At 38.4% G+C, this 16,567-nt stretch overlaps 1 protein-coding gene across 2 annotated transcripts; it reads left to right on the top strand.

The window, feature by feature from the left end:
• Positions 1–10,592: 10,592 nt before the first annotated feature.
• On the top strand, positions 10,593–13,703 carry fam174b (family with sequence similarity 174 member B). Of its 2 annotated transcripts, XM_053885703.1 has the most exons (3): positions 10,593–11,114; positions 12,762–12,893; positions 13,304–13,703. In XM_053885703.1, the coding sequence occupies exons 1-3, from the start codon at positions 10,843–10,845 to the stop codon at positions 13,305–13,307; spliced, it is 408 nt and encodes a 135-aa protein (XP_053741678.1). In that variant the 5' UTR covers positions 10,593–10,842; the 3' UTR covers positions 13,308–13,703. The 2 variants fall into 2 exon arrangements, with proteins under 2 accessions (XP_053741678.1, XP_053741677.1); XM_053885702.1 differs by having other exon boundaries at positions 12,762–13,703.
• Positions 13,704–16,567: the final 2,864 nt, after the last annotated feature.

Below are 16,567 nucleotides of genomic sequence, written 5' to 3' on the forward strand. Positions count from 1 at the left end.
GAAGTTTTTCAATGTAATCCTCCATCTCGAAGTATACAAGAATGGAGATGGAGTTGCCATGTTAAGATAACCCGCCACAATTGTTTCAAATGTTTGAAAACCCATTATTATTTGATGGAATTAATAACAAAATCCTGGAAGAACCATGTGCAGCTAAGAGTTCTGACATCACAATTGTGCTTGAACACCAGCAAACATGCCTGAACACAAGTTGTTTGCATTAACAAAACCCTGCGCTGATTTTTCACTATCAAGACCACACCCACCCCTAAAAACACAAATAATCATTAATGACATTTTAGCTGAGGATAATTCACCCTACAGGTGCTATTACACATGATAGTTATGCAGTGTAATTACGGAATAAATACTTACAAAAGCTGTCTTCACCAGTTCGAAACTCTTGCACCATTTGTCAGGCCGCTCTGTGAAGGGATGAAAGTTCTTCAGTTGATTTCAGATCCTTCAAAGCAACTTAAGCATTGTGTAACTAGATGTCATTTTCCCCATATAATCTTCTACACCCCAAAGGAATGTTGCCATTATTTTAGTTTGATCAAGCTAGAATTATACTTTTCTTGATGGTCTTGACATCAATGTCTTTGGTTTTGGTGAGGTGTGTTTGGTTTCAAAGAGTTTGGAAGAATGAAAAACTCTTGCAATGGTGTTATGGTTTTGTTGAGTCAATATTCATAGTCAAAGAATGGAGATCGTTTTCTCTGACAAATGGCTCACAATAATTTGACTATTGTTCATTTGGGGCATCAATAGTTCAAAATTGTTGGTCTTTTGCAAGTCAATATGAGTCACTATCTGCATCACTACAAATATAATACAGTCAATGAAGCCAACCCAAGCCATCACAGATACTCTTGGTCCCAAAGGGTTTGGCCAAAGTCTTCTCTGTTCAGGCAGTGGACAACTCGTCTAACTTGAAGTCTGAGAAAATGGTTTTGACCCATTGTCAATATGTGAGTGTCTTCCCAAAAAGCTGGTTGTGCTGACATCTGAAGTGCTTATACAAATAACTGTGACTGGATTGGCTCACTCATACGTCAAATCTGTTTGATGCAACGCTCTCATTCCCCAGATGACTTCACGTACGCTTCAAGACGGTGTTACCTAAACTCTCGCGACTTGTTGAACACAATTCGAAAGCCAAATCATATTTTTTTTCAAAGAAAACAAAATCATTCTAACAAAAAAATTAAATGTTATAAATACATGGTGATTTGAGGGCGGGTTCAATTTTCCAACGCAACAAGGGGCAGGACCATTTGGCACGATTTCGTAACACGGTAAATAGCATATCCGTGCTATCACTAGGGGGCAGGACATTTTTCGGAGCAACATCGCACATGTGACACTTGCAGCTAAATTAAGGAACAGATAAGACTCAAAGTAACAAATGTAAACATAAAGTTGCTGTCTCCTTGTCATTGTTCATATTCAACAATGAAACTTGTTGAACATGACGGCGTTAGCATGATGCACGCCGGCTACAGACCTAGCATCGGAAAAGTTAAAAACTGCATTTGCCATTACAGATTTACATTCAGTCGAACTACAATTCAATTTGAGCAAAGAAGATCATGTTTCGATTTAGAAACGCGATTCTGACGGAAATTCGCAAAATGCGTTTTCCCCCCCGAAAAAAATCGCAAGTACGAAAATGTTGTCAATTGTATAGGTTTTAAAGCAAAGAGTAGCAAGTCTTCACCAGTTATTTATACATCACTTAATCAATTGTACTTACAGGGTCATATTGCAGGAGACATCACTTCAATCGGTCCTGCCATGCTAGCGCAGTGCCAACCTTGAAAAAGGATAAAAAGTGAGTTTAGACAGAACTCAACGTAACAGCACAACCTAGTGGCTAGAAATATTGGAATGGTCAAGATTGGACATAATGACAATCGATGTTAATTGTGGTAATTATTAAGTACCTTTTTCCTATGGTCAGGTGACCTTCATTTTTCTTTGGTCTTCAATCGCCAACAGCAAGGAAATATCCTAAAGATGGAAAAAACGCAGGTGATTAGACATGTCAGACAGTAAAGTCTAATAAAAGTACGTCCTCTTTGTCTAAGGAGAACTGGTTCAGATCTTTACAAATGTTGAAGTTATTCAACATTTAGTATTCAGTCATAACGGGAAAATACTTAAATGAATATTTTACAAGAAAATGTTACTTCTAGTCTTATGTTCTAAACAGCAATGTGTTCACTGGAAGGACAAAACCTTCCCTACAGTGTGCTACATATACTTGATAAATGTATAATATAAAACATAAATATGGTTTAGAAACACCTAATAAACACATCTTAATTCTTACTTGGCATATCACTTCATGTAAAAATATATGCAGCTTTTTCCAAGCCCAGTGGTGTTGGAATTTAATATGGTTTTTATATTTAATTTTAGCCTCTTATTTTGTCTTAAAATGTATAAACTTGTGGTCAATGCTTCCTCAGATTAAAAATAAGCATTTCCCAGTAATTGCTAACTAAATGTAACATGGAAAAGTGTAGTCATGTACATTTATGAATTCTTTCTTGTCTCAGAACAGGAAAGGGTTAAAAGCCAACACCCTATTTTGTATTTCGAAGTATATGTTGGATTTGCTAAACTTATAGACCCAGACTTGGATTAAAGAATTGACTTGAAGTTGGAGTTCATCGTTTAACGTCGAGTAACTGTAATATATTTCAACATTTACGAGCATTTTGATGTCACTGAATGTTCCAATTTTATATAAAAAGCAAAAATCAACCCACAACAACTTCACTCATCTTCACTTCTACCTCTCCAACACTGTGGTAGAAATCTTTGAAACAGCTGTGAAAAATGGAATTATTTCTGAAATTTAATTCTGTGGAAATTGTTAAAAACCTCAAAAACGTTCAAAACCAACAAAACAAGAGCAAATCTCGACGCACAGGCGTCAATACCCCTCGACACATCGTTTAAAACGGCTGAAAATGTTATTTTTATGGTATAATTCGACAAAACCCGGACAAGAGCGTTTGCCCTTTCAAGGACAAAGGAAATTTTAAATGCGTAGGTTGCAAAAAACTCGAAATATGACCAGCACAATGGAGCGCAGTCGAATATTTACATGTTAAACTCTATAAGATGAGCATTTACAACGATCTGCGGCGAAATAGACTAGATTCACCGCCATTTTCCGTATTTCTCGACGGTTTATCGGTTCTCGCTGACAGCACATCATGGCCATTTTAACACTGCGCCTAACTGTCCACCATATTGCCGAGCGCCCTGACAACGAGAACGGCTATTTACATGACATTTCTCGCTTCTTCTTACCCAGTTCCAGAGTCGAAGCTGTCCTCCTTGGTCTGTGCCGATGGGAGAGGCGATTTTGGGCCATTTTTGGCGGTTTTCTCGGGTGCTTGAGCCGCGTCTCGCCTGTGCTCCGCGCTTGCCGCCGTCCTCCGGTGTTGTGAGTCTGCTCTGTGCCGCTCTGAGCTGATATCCTTCAGCTCTGCCCACTTTTCCACACTACTGCACTTCCTCTCCAGCCCGAGCGAGCAATGGCCGTGTGTTGAACGTCGAGTCCTCGGTAGCTTCACACGTCCTTTTCTTTGTATTTACATGGTATTAGACAAGATAACTGTTTAATTGTGCTTCTCAACGAGGCATTGCCATTATATTTAATGTGCATTTTCATACAGAGAAGGATGTTTTTTCAACATATTTCCTCGACTATTTCACTGTCCCAGCTCCCAAGGGCAAGAGCGAGGGGACACACTGGACCAGCCAAACTCACACAGAGGCCCAGAGTCAACATAATCGGTTCAAAATCCACTGTCTTCAAACCATATGTCAGACCTTAAAGACCCTTCCTCCTGTCCAATAAACCATCACTGGTCTTTACAATAGTAGCGTTTGAGGGATCTCGAGACGTTCCTATATCTGGTCCTAATTTTTTTACTCATCTGGCTACTTTACATGTGGAGAGCTTTGGCTTCAATCTTAATCACACAGAAGTAAAATAAAATAAAATAAAAATAAATTTTTATTTACTTATTTACTTGTTCATTTTTCCCTTTGCCAAGGAGGTCGTGTTTTCGTTGGTTTGTTTGTGTTCTGAACCGTTTGTAAAGTTATGACATTTTCAGGAAGTGTGTGAAACGGGAGCCGGAAGAAATTATTTCATTTTCGGGTCAAATTGGATGGTCTGGATCTGGGATTTGTGCTATTCTAGTTTTTTTTTGGCTTCCTTGAGGTGAATCTTCTCTGACCAAGATTGTCCAATAGCAAAACACTTACTAGATACAAATACATTCTTCACAAAGTCACTGTCATTTTGGTGCAGATTTGAAGCATGACCTCGGACCTCACAGTGGGCGCCCCTTGTTTTGGCTGACAGGACAAAGCCGTTCTAAAAGTGGAGATGTGACATTTAAAATTATATTCATGTGCTCAGTTGCGTTGCTATTATTGTTGCTCTGAACACACTTAAAGCCTGCTCTAGTTTTATTCTTCAACCGACTTTGCTGTGATGATACAGCAGGCCATTGCCCAACATTGATATGTAGGGTTCAACCATTTGGTCAGTGTATCTTTTGTGGTTTCAGTGAGGTCATTCTTTTTTGGGGGGGAACTTCCAAGGTGGATTTCAAGTGGGGCTGCCACAACTAGTTGACGAAGTCGAGAATAACTGACTATTCAAATGAGTTGGCGTCTTGACATGATGATGACTTGGCGTCATCATCATGTGACACATTGAAGGCTACGGTGTCAAACATGCATTTCAAACCACTTTATAAATCAAATATAAAGTTTCAAATAAAATCCAAGTGTAGACAAATTTCCTTGAATTACTATTCACAAAACTGCACACATGCTCTAGTGTTTGTTTTATGCCGAATTCTCGACTAATGGTAAAGGTAACCTGTGGCCAGTCGATGACCAAAATAAGCAAGGCAGCAAACAGGCAAGGACCTGCTGGCTATTTTAAGGGGAGCCCTGTTCCTCCGCACTCAAAATGGGAAATGTGTTTGAGCTGTGGGAATAGTTCAAGTTTAACCCTGAATGATCTGTGTCTCATGTTTCATGGCTTTAAATGAGCCATTTAAGTTGGGTTGGCCTCAATAGCTGCAACAATCAACTGAGTTATCTGGCAGATTCAGAGTCACAGCCCCTTATTTCACCTCACATGTGTGTAAAAGTTGCCACATGCTTCCTCCCCAGCTTGAGGGAGCAATGGTTATGTGTTGAACATAAAATGGCCAGTTTCCTCTGCCCCCGCTAGCTACCTAAACCTTCCTAACCCTGGGGTCCTGGGTGTAGGATGACCCCTCACCCTATCCCTGACCGCAACCCCATAACCTGGCATGTAGAATAGGTTGATCATGGCCAAGTGTCCCATAACAGCCATTCAGTGGACTGTATGAGGTGCACCCCCATTCAGTCAGAGACTTATACAATTTTCTCACTTTTCTTTGCGTTCGTTTAGTCACACAACTAGCCCTTTATCATTTTTGTCATTGCAAAGGACTCCAAATGTAACCGGTATGTGTAAGTCATAGGACCTCACCTATATTTCATGTGGACGATTTAATTCCAGCAATATTAAGCGCATGAATCACCCTTATAATGTAGTCATTATACTTAAGCTGAAGTTATCAGACTCTCAGAGACTAAAAATGTGATCAAAGTGATCAGTTCTGATTTAATTCAAAGCAATATTCGGTGTATAGTCTTGGCAGCGACTGAACATTGGTTCATGACAGTTCTCATGTGGCATTGTTGGTGGATAGTATCCTTTCTACTTCTATAAATCCATGTGCTTCCTTCACCTTAACAAGGATTATAAAGTTGAGATGTGCAACTTGACAGTGTAAATGTAAAGTGTGCTACAAACTATATGACTGAGGTTGACACTTTGGGTAGAGACTTAAACTGTGTCCAGGATGTTGAGTCAGGAAGTCAATGGTTACGTATGTGTTGTGCAAAAGAATTTGTGGTACAAAGGCCACTGAAGGTGTTGCATTCAGCATAAAACGTGGGTGGACACCTCACCATCTATGAGTCACATTTGTCTCTCTGAGATGAAGAGCTTGTCTGGTCATCTAAAACCAGGTTGTTGCAGACATGATGACTTCAATAGAATATGAATATACATATGATATTCAGGCCGTTATTGAAGCGAACTTTAAATATGTGGTCTTGAACACCAGATCATGCTTGTGTGGAAAAGCACAGGACATTAAAAGCATCCCATGTGCAGACCCAAACTTGGCGTGCTTGAGCTGCAGGTTCAGTTCAGCTATTGTAAAAGTGTGTGGTATGCACTCCTCCCCCATGGCTGACCAATAAACCCTCCCTCTCCACTGCGCATGCCTTTCAGAGAGGAAGATTTCTTAAAAAAGATCTTCAGCCTAGCAACAGTGGAGCTGTTGAAATAGCCAGCAGTGGGTGAACAGACTGTGGGTGGAGGAGGATGGTATTAGCTCAGGAAACCTGTTGCGTCACATTCCTCTGACTGAAATAGCCCAACACCTTCGGAGGGTTTAACCTTTCACGACTAAGTGAAGTTGGACTCTTCTAGTTGATGTAGTTCTGTCACGTAAAATTACGGTTTGCTGGTTTGTTGGTATGTTTTCATAATTGTTTTATGAATGTTTTTATTATTAAAGGATGAAATTTTACAGCGTTACGTTATTACAATGGCCACAAACTCCCATCTGTAACAGACCTCACACGGAGTGTGGCCTTCACCTTTATATATAAAGCTGTCTAAGCAGCCTCCTTATTTAGACGGAGGTCAAAGCATCACCGGTGATCAATTTACTTGATTCCATTCCAATAGCTGGCAGAAAAAATGCAAGGTTTCAGTCTTCTGCGGAACTAGATCAAAAACAGCGGAGCTCCGGAACCTAGTGTAACACTCATCATGTGTAACTTGGAAGACAGCTGAAGGTCGTTGAAAAGATGCCCTGCTTTAACTCTGCGTCATTTCTTATCAGAAAAAAAAACATTTTCTGAGCTTTTTTTTTACATTCACATTCAGACTATTCACAGAAAAACAAACCTTTTCGCACTTCTTCATGCACCGGTACATTTATATGACGTGAATATATGTCATTTCCAAGTACACCCTTCTATGTTGACACGAGGATTTACATACTCCTCCTGAGTAATAAACCGGTTTCCCAACTGTTCAGTCTGTGGTGAATCCAAACAAGCCTGTGTGGAACATTAGTGCTGCCATCAAGCGGACAAAAACAGCAACTGGCACCGGGTAGCTCGTATTTTCTTGTGACGTATAACACATTTCTTTCCAAACAACGCGATCATTGCGATTAATAATCAGGTATATCGTTAGGTAGAATAAGTGCAACGTCTTGTGTTAGTAACACGCTTTACTAAACGACTACTTTTGTTTCTTACTTTTATTATTAATGGCCAGGTAAGTAAAAATCTTTATTTTGTTTTTATCTACATGGCTCAGCATTAGTCAACATTTTCCGCACTTAATTCCCCTCCTCTCTCCACTGTGGTAGAAATAAGAAGGCAGGCTGTTAGTTTGTCTTTGGAGAAGTGTCATGACTCTTAATAACTGTTGGATTATTTACCTGAAATATAATCATGCCACCACAGGGCTAAGGATTAATACAAACATTTTCTCTCTAAATTTGATTCTAATTTAGTTTATTTTGAAAGTAATCGTCTTGTAATGCAAAAACACGATGTGCTCATGAAACTGCTTGAAAGGTCAGAAGTGTGTATTTATTATTTCTTATCATGCAGACGGTGAGTCCTGGTGTCGGTGGTCATGACCTTTCTTTCACTCATCCTCCCCACGGGTAATAATCCCTCCACTTGAAGCAGTGAACTGTTATTATTAACTGTTGCGGCCGCATTTCAACATTGCTGTTTACTGTAGTAAACATTAAAATGTCAATTTGAAAAAGGTGAAATTGAACTTTTCTCCAGTCTTGAGAGCTTTAGCGCCCACCTCAGAAGACAAATGGTACTGCAGTGTAATACTTGTATGGTTTACAAGTATACTTGTATTGTTATTCTTCATTCTTCTCTTTTTTTTATATAGCCCTCTGTCACCTCACCAGTGCAGACCTAATGCTGCATATTTCATGTTCAAAACATGTATTTGGATTTTTTACATTGACACTAACTCCAATATCATGAGGTCGAGTTGCATGTTATTGACTGAACAAATTGAATAGGAATGCAGTGGAATTACGCCGGGGGCTTGTCTTAAGCAATCCATTACCTGCATCACTGTTTTGGCATCCTTAGGCAAACTTTACTGAAAGGGCGGTGTCTCTTTTGGAGACCAGTCTGACAAATCCTCCTCACAAACCAAATTAAAATAGTCACAGTTCTCATTGACAATAACTGGAAGGTGTTTGAGCGGAAAACAAAAAAAAATTGTTTGAATAATATTAATTTGAATAATTCATACTATATATATATAGTATGAATTATTCAAAGTATATATATATATATGATGTTCCACAATATATGACGTTTTATATATATATATATATACATACATACACACACTACCGTTCAAAAGTTTGGGGTCCCTTAGAAATTTCCTTATTTAAGAAAAACACTTTTTTTTCAATGAAGATAACTTTAAACTAAGCAGAAATACACTTTATACATTGATATTGTGGTAAATGACTATTTTAGCTGCAAACTAGTCTCATTTTTGGTGCAATATCTACATTGGTGTATAGAGGCCCATTTCCAGCAACCATCACTCCAGTGTTCTAATGGTACAATGTGTTTGCTCATTGCATGAGAAAGCTAATGGATGATTAGAAAACTCCTGTGTAATCATGTGAGCACAGCTGAAAACAGTTTAGCTGGTGAGAGAAACTGTAAAACTGACCTTCCTTTAAGCAGGTTGAGTATCTGCAGCATCACATTTGTGGAGTCGATTAAATGCTCAAAATGGCCAGAAAAAGAGAACTTTCATGTGAAACTCGACAGTCTATTCTTGTTCTTAGAAATGAAGGCTTTTCCATGCAAGAAACTGAAGATTTCTTACAATGGTGTGTACTACTCCCTTCAGAGAACAGCACAAACGGGCTCTAACCAGAGGAGAACGAGAAGTGGGAGGCCCCGCTGCACAACTGAGCAAGAAGATAAGTACATTAGAGTCTCTAGTTTGAGAAATAGACGCCTCACAGGTCCTCAACTGGCAACTTCATTAACTAGTACCCGCAAAACACCAGCGTCAACATCCACAGTGAAGAGGCGACTCCGGGATGCTGGCCTTCAGGGCAGAGTGGCAAAGAAAAAGCCATATCTGAGACTGGCCAATAAAAGAAAAAGATGAATATGTGCAAAAGAACACAGACATTGGACAGAGGAAGATTAGAAAAAAAGTGTTATGGACGGACGAATGGAAGTTTGAGGTGTTTGGATCACACAGAAGAACATTTTTGAGACGCAGAACAACTGAAAAGATGCTGGAAGAGTACCTGACACCATCAGTCAAGCAAGGTGGGGGTCATGTGATGGTCTAGGGTTGCTTTGGTGCTGGTAAGGTGGGAGATTGGTTCAGGGTAAAAGGGATTTTTTTAATAAGGCAGTCACTCCATTTTGCACGCCATGTCATACCCTGTGGACAGCGCTTTATTGGAGCCAGTTTCATCCTACAGGACAATGACCCAAAGCACACCTCCAAATTGTGCAAGAACTATTTAGAGAAGAAGCAGGCAGCTGGTATTCTATCTGTAATGGAGTGGCCATTGAGCTGTTGTGGGAGCAGCTCGACCGTATGGTGAGCAAGAAGCCTCCATCCAGCCAATCCAACTTGTCGGAGGGCTTCTAGAAGAATTTCTCCAAATTACCTCAACAAATGAACAGCTAGAATGCCAAGGGTCTGCAATGCTGTAATGGCTGCAAATGCAGGATTCTTTGATGAAAACAAAGTTTGAAGGAAAAAATGTTTCATCATTATTTCTAACCTTGTCAATGTCTTTTCTATTTATTTTACAACTCATGGTGGTAAATAAAAGTGTGACTTTTCATGGAAAATGCAAAATTGTCGGTTGTATATATACAAAAACTTGAATATAGCCACCATCGTGATTTATTGTGCCATTGTCAAACTGATGCAAAATAAACCATATTTTGTTGTTTAAATGTATGTATGGGTCCATCATTAGTTTCACTAATATACCAAATTGAAAAATGTGGCAAATATTCTTACGATTAAACTGCGATTAATTGAGATTAATCATATATTCTCTAATAAATTTGATTTTTTAATCAAATCCCAGCCCTAATATATGCTAAGGAGACGTGATGCATTTAGATGAACGCAGGAATGTTGAACCAAAGTTGTACTTTCGACGTAATTCGGTGACTAAAATAAATGATTGTAAGCTTTGCTTGTAGTGCTTTGCATACAATAGTAAAAACCGATCGCGGGAGGTTAATTTCCACATTTCTGGTTACAATGACGACGCATGACTTTCGTGATTCACCCGTTGAAATGGGATCGTCTGAGCGTCACTTGAATGCAGCACGGTCCATATGACGCTATCGCTGAGCAGCAGCAGCAGCAGCAGCAGCAGGTCCAGAACCAGCCTGCCGAGCTCTTCCGGAGGCGGATTATCCTCATGTCTGTGCCAGTGCCTGCTTCTACCGAGAGGGATTTGCTTCACTCCATCTGCGAGCACCGGCCGTGAGCTAGACAGGCGAGGGAAACCATCTTGTCACGGATTCTTCACGTCTGGATATCAACGCACGTCGTTTAGAATGTGACAGCTGTTGCCATCGTCGCTGTCTGATCAAGATATACGCAGACGTGTTTGCTGAATTGCGGCCATCATGTCGTGTGGTTTGGCTTTAACTTTGGTTCTGGTGGCGCTGCGCGGGGTCACGGGCGAGCCCCCAACTCTTCCTTCGGCCAGCACGCGGGTCAACCTCACCACATCATCCGCCCTCACGGAGCGTCACGACGCTCGCAACGCCACCGACGTGTCCGTGGGCTCCAGGATTTCTTCCCTGTTGACGCACCTGCCAACTCTGAAAGTCATCGTCCTCTTCATCTGCGTGTTGACAGCGGCGCTCGTCACGTGTCTGCTCATCAAAGTGTACAGGTACGGCAGCTCATGATGCGTTCAGGTGCGCCCTCCTGTTCAACTGACACACGCCGTTTGACCTTTGCTTAGCGTTTATAATAGTGGAACCGCAGTCAACATTGCAGTTTGAATGCTGTATTTACTTGTGTTTGTTAAGTTTTAAAATGTTTAATTCATTAATTTAATGTTTACCTTTCCAAAGCCATTGAATTCACGGGCCATTCAAGTTTACGGACAGCCTCTGAACTAGTCATAGAAAAGGAAAAATCTGTATTTTTTTTTTTTCAATTTGACATTGTACTGTGCTACAATTGTTTTTCAAAATTTCAATTGAAAAGCTGTACAATTTAAGTCTCTTTTATTTATAAATCAATACATCTGCAGGGAGATAGACACTAAACAAATTGAGATATTGACATTCAAGAAACATGAAAAACAAAGAAATGGTTGATAATAATTATTTTTAAAACGTTTAAAAAATAAAAAAAACTTCAGGTCAGCTTTTTTAATACGTGTGCCTCAACACCAGAGATCTTCAAATCTGACTTGAATGAATGGTATTTCTTTATCCTATGATTGACTATATATTAAAGAACAAGTAAGTTGGTTGTTGTTATCAGCTGAAAGATGTTATTATCCGACTCTAAATTAAGGACCGTCATCATAAAAAAAAACTTAACAATAAATGGACTAAATCCAAGTTGTTTGGAAACTGAAAATAATGTCATAATTATGTTGTGAATATTGGAGTTTAATGTGTGTGAGGACAGGATTTTCCTGAGGAAAGAAGCAGGACATTGACAGGAAAATGGAGGACGTGAACAACAGATTCCCCACAATAAAAACGCTGTTGAGAAAGTTACACTTCCAATCCATGAGGCTCAAGTTACAGCAAGGCTTAGCGAGTGGCTGTTTACCTAAACAGGTGATAAAGCTTAAATATTTACATGTTAAATACACTGATTACGTTGTTGTGGATGTTTGTACGACGGGCTGGTCTTCAAATTGAGCTCATATGTGCTGGAGACAGTCAACAGATCAGGTCAGATCAGGAGCAAAAAGTGGTGATTCAGTGTTTATCTAGTTTACACTGCTCTCTGCTGACGCGGCGGGTCTCACATCTTTAAGTCTCAAAGCTACATTTTAGCGTGACATGTAAAAAAAAACTTTAATTTGTCTTTGTCTGCATTTCTTGTCAGCAAGTCCCCCTCCTGAACCATAATCTTCACCCCTTGTCGCTTCTGTCCTCATTCTTCATGAACCTCCATGGTTGCCTCCCGCGTCTTCCATCTCCAACATTCTTGGTGCTACGCAGCCTCTCCGCTACCTTTCTGTTGTCTCGGCTGCTCCACCCTGCCTGCACCCTCCTCTGCGTCTGTCTTGACGTGACCTGCTTCAAGTGTTGAATTTTCAATTGTAATAAATTGTAAAAGCCACCTATAATGGAGTAGATTTTCAGATGAGTAGGACTTAAACAGAATAAGTCTGGGATCATAAACGCTGCGATTGGTTAGTAAAAGTTTGTTTGAATATTTGAAAATGTTTAGCATTTATGTTCTAATTATGCTTTTATTTTAATAAATGTTAGCACTCTGATATTAATAATGGGAAAAACAATGTTGATATTTCATAAAAGGGTGTTGAAAAGTGGTCGTCTTCTCGCAGGTCTGGAAGGCGGATCCGGAAAACGAGAAAGTATGACATCATCACGACTCCAGCTGAGCGTGTGGAGATGACGCCTCTCAATGAGGACGAGGAGGATGAAGATGACTCCACTCTGTTTGATGTCAAATACAGGTCCGTTCACCCATAAGTCAACAGCATGCTTTCCGCTCCTGGTGGGGCTTTGCTAGCTCATGAAGCGCCTCCAGTTGTGCCTCACTCCTGAATAACAAGGAGAAGTAAGACCATAGTTCATCAGTATTTTGCTCACGAAACGTCATTTCCGACTCAAGCCGTGAACGTGGATGGTGAGCTGAATGTTTTGAGAGCTTCAGCTTTGACCCTCAGCTCGGTTCAGGCCCCAGTCCTGCTCCTCCTCCTGTTCTCGTGTCTGGCTTCACTGGCGCTGAAATGTTGGTTTTCTGTCCCGCCCTTCCGCCCCCCCCCCCCTCCATTGTTCCCGACCACTTCCTCGAAGATAAATCCTGTTTACCTGACATTCTTGACTTCAAGTCACGTCGGATTCCACTCCTCTCTCCTCACAGGTGAACCATGGAAGTGCCAGGTCGCACCTACACACCACACATATTACCCGCTTGTCAGCGACCACATGGACGGATTTTTGCTGCTGCACTCATGTGTTCATCACATGGTCGTCTTCTCAAACAGGATGTGAATTCTCCAATGGACGTTTTGCCCGAGCTACTCTCAACACGTCATTCCAATCCCTCTATAAACATAGTGATACAACTTTGCACACAATGAAGTAAAATTTGATATTTTTAAGAACATTTTTATACCAAAAAATTTGAATCTATTGATCATTTTTCTTGTGTAGAGTTTCAGCGCTGATGTTACGCTTTGTATCTTTTCAACTTCTGTCAATGTAGACGTGTCAAATCCAGTGGTTTGTTAGCAAAGTGCTATTAAACTGATGCACCATGACTGACACGCTTTTCATTTCTTCAATAAAATAAAGATTTGATTCCTCTCTTTTACCTTAAAAACACTACTCAGATATTATGAGCTGAAAGTTTTAACTTCAAACATGGTTTTGCAGTTTTATTACCATTATTTTCTTTTATAAAAATCATTGTTGTTTACCTTGTTCTGCTGATTTTTTTCCTTTATGAATGAATTAATTTTTTCTCTCTCCACAAAATCCGGGCCAGATTAGATGAATAAAATTAACATTCTTGCTGGAGGATGACAAATAGGAACGCGCCATGAAAAGTTACAATTCGCTTAAACAACAACAAACATGACAAACTGTAAAAAAATAAAATAAAATAAAATACAATATAAAATAATATATATTATTTAAAAAATTATATATATATATATATTTAAAGCCATTACAAAAATACACTTCCTTTTTTTGTCATGACTCTCTTTAATGGCCAGATTAGTTAAATAAAATTTAAAATGAAGCAGCATGACATCTAGGAACGCACCAGAAAAATAATGAATATACATGACATATCTTAGATGTTTCATAAAGAAAAAATTGACAAAATGTAAATGTCCTTAAACCATAATCACAAATATGACAGTTGAAAAATTAAAATTGAAATTATGCCAAACCTAAAAAGGTGTGTTCTCCATTAAACAATTGACTATGTTAAGACTCAAGAAATTCACCTTCAGATGGATCTTTTAATAATTTAATGTAATAAATGTGACAAAATTCCCCAAAGAAAGCACTTAAAAATCAATAAAAAGTTTGGGTGAGAAATAAGTGAGAACTTTTGTAACTATTTTATTAAATATTATTGTCTTATTATTAAATTATCGCCTCTCATCCTGTGTAGCTGGGACAGGCTCCGGCTCTGACACTGCATATCGTGACATTTAAAAAAAAAAAAAAATGGGTCAGTATCTCTGACAATCAGGCAGAAAGTAGATTTGCCTCGTGATGTTCCAGGTCAACTTGTGCGTTGAATTCAAAGAAGCTGAAACATCCAGTTGACCCATATTCACAAGCTCATGTTGAACGCAGCTTTTTCCTCCAAAATTGATCCCTAAGAAACATTGAATTGTCCTCAGAGCGCAGTTCATGTTGCTGATCAACTGTTCCAACGACGGTTAAATACGTGAGACGATTGGTTGGACATGTTTTACTCCATGTTTTTTATTTTCTAAAATAAAGAAATAAAATGATTCTGCTCACTTACAGTGACACTGAAAAGGTTGATAGTATTATGAACCAGCTAAAGTGCAGCGTTTAACATTATATGTTTTTTTTAAATCAGAATACAGTGAGAAACAGAAGTTATAATTAAATAAAAAGAAAACCTTTAACCCAAATTCAGAAAATAACATGAAATCTTAGTTTTGCTGTGGTGTCTGTCTCAGTCTTGTGATCTAATTCTGGAATCAAGTGAAACAAACTCCTGCCCCAGATAATTCCACTTGTTAAACATCTGTAACATGCGGTTTCTATTTACAGACTGAAGCGTGTTAAAAGTCCTAGTTTGTGCTTTTAATGGAAAAATGTGACTGAATGCTGTTGAAGACGTTTATTGGCGACTAATGAGGAGCAGGCTTCCGAAAGACACGTTTCCACAGTTTCCATTTCTTTGAAACTCAATTGCCTCCCCCTTCAACATCTTTAAAGCCGTTTTGTTTTATATTGTTTTCCGTCATCACACTGCTCACAAAGAAATACAGCATGTGTTATCAAAATATGGTATTTGTTCATGATAAAAATATTTCATTTTTCATGAATATGTATTTTCTACATATTTATTTTGTTGTTTATCCCTTTCTTCTCATCAATATCAGCATATTTATTTGTATTATTTAATGAAATTCTTATATATTACTTCACCATTTACCAAATTTCTACATATTTATTTTCATTGTATTTACCAAATATATCATTTTAATATTTTTTTAAATTATTATTTTAATTTCTTATTTAATTTTCCAATCCATTTATTGACTGATGTGAAGTCAACAATATTTACACATGGATTTATTTTTATATATTTATCTAATGTTTCTGCATATTTATATCTATTTATGATTATATTTCCTTTTAGCGATTGAATTATTTGGAAATAAATGTGCTTTTCCTGCATTTCCTTTGTACACTTCCTCCTTTATTCCCTACGTTTATGTCCTCGTAGCCACCGTGCGACTCAGTCGGGTAAAGTTCAGCAGTAGTTGGTGTCTCAAGTATTACAGCAAACATGCAGCTGCCTCTTTTCAACGAGAATAAGTGGAACGATTGCAAACATTTTTTCATAAGGGAGCACTCGCTGACAGACTGGACAGCATTTAGAAATAGCTGCCACTCAGAGTGGGATGCTGTCTGGCTCAGCTCTAAAAGGTGACAAAACGAAGACAATAAAAAGCCTAACTAAAGAAATGACTGTCAAAAAAACGTCCAAAATATATAGATTTATTTATAATTGATATCAAAATATGATTATTATGAATGTTCCCATATATTTGAGGAAATAAGTAGAATTATATATATATATATATATATATATATATATATATATATATATATATATATATATATAGGACTTTTGTCACTTAAATTTATTTATTTACGGTGAAAAAAATAAAAAAATAAAACATATATATATATATATATATATATATATATATATATATATGTTTTATTTTTTTATTTTTTTCACCGTAAATAAATAAATTTAAGTGACAAAAGTCCTTCATAAAGGTCAGTGATGATGCTGAAAACTGTCTCATGCTGGGGTAAGTATATTGTTGCACAACCACACAAGCCTTTCCAAAATGTCCGGTGGCTTCCTGACTGAATCTCAGTTCTCTTCACA

The sequence above is a fragment of the Synchiropus splendidus genome, chromosome 14 (genome assembly GCF_027744825.2).
Source record: "Synchiropus splendidus isolate RoL2022-P1 chromosome 14, RoL_Sspl_1.0, whole genome shotgun sequence".
In the NCBI taxonomy this organism is placed as follows: domain Eukaryota; kingdom Metazoa; phylum Chordata; class Actinopteri; order Syngnathiformes; family Callionymidae; genus Synchiropus; species Synchiropus splendidus.

Excerpts from the sequence above, each read along its gene's own strand:
- fam174b (XM_053885702.1), top strand. The coding sequence starts at position 10,843 with ATGTCGTGTGGTTTGGCTTTAACTTTGGTTCTGGTGGCGCTGCGCGGG. Across the intron at positions 11,115-12,761 it reads CTGCTCATCAAAGTGTACAG|GTCTGGAAGGCGGATCCGGA; the intron begins GTACGGCAGCTC and ends GTCTTCTCGCAG.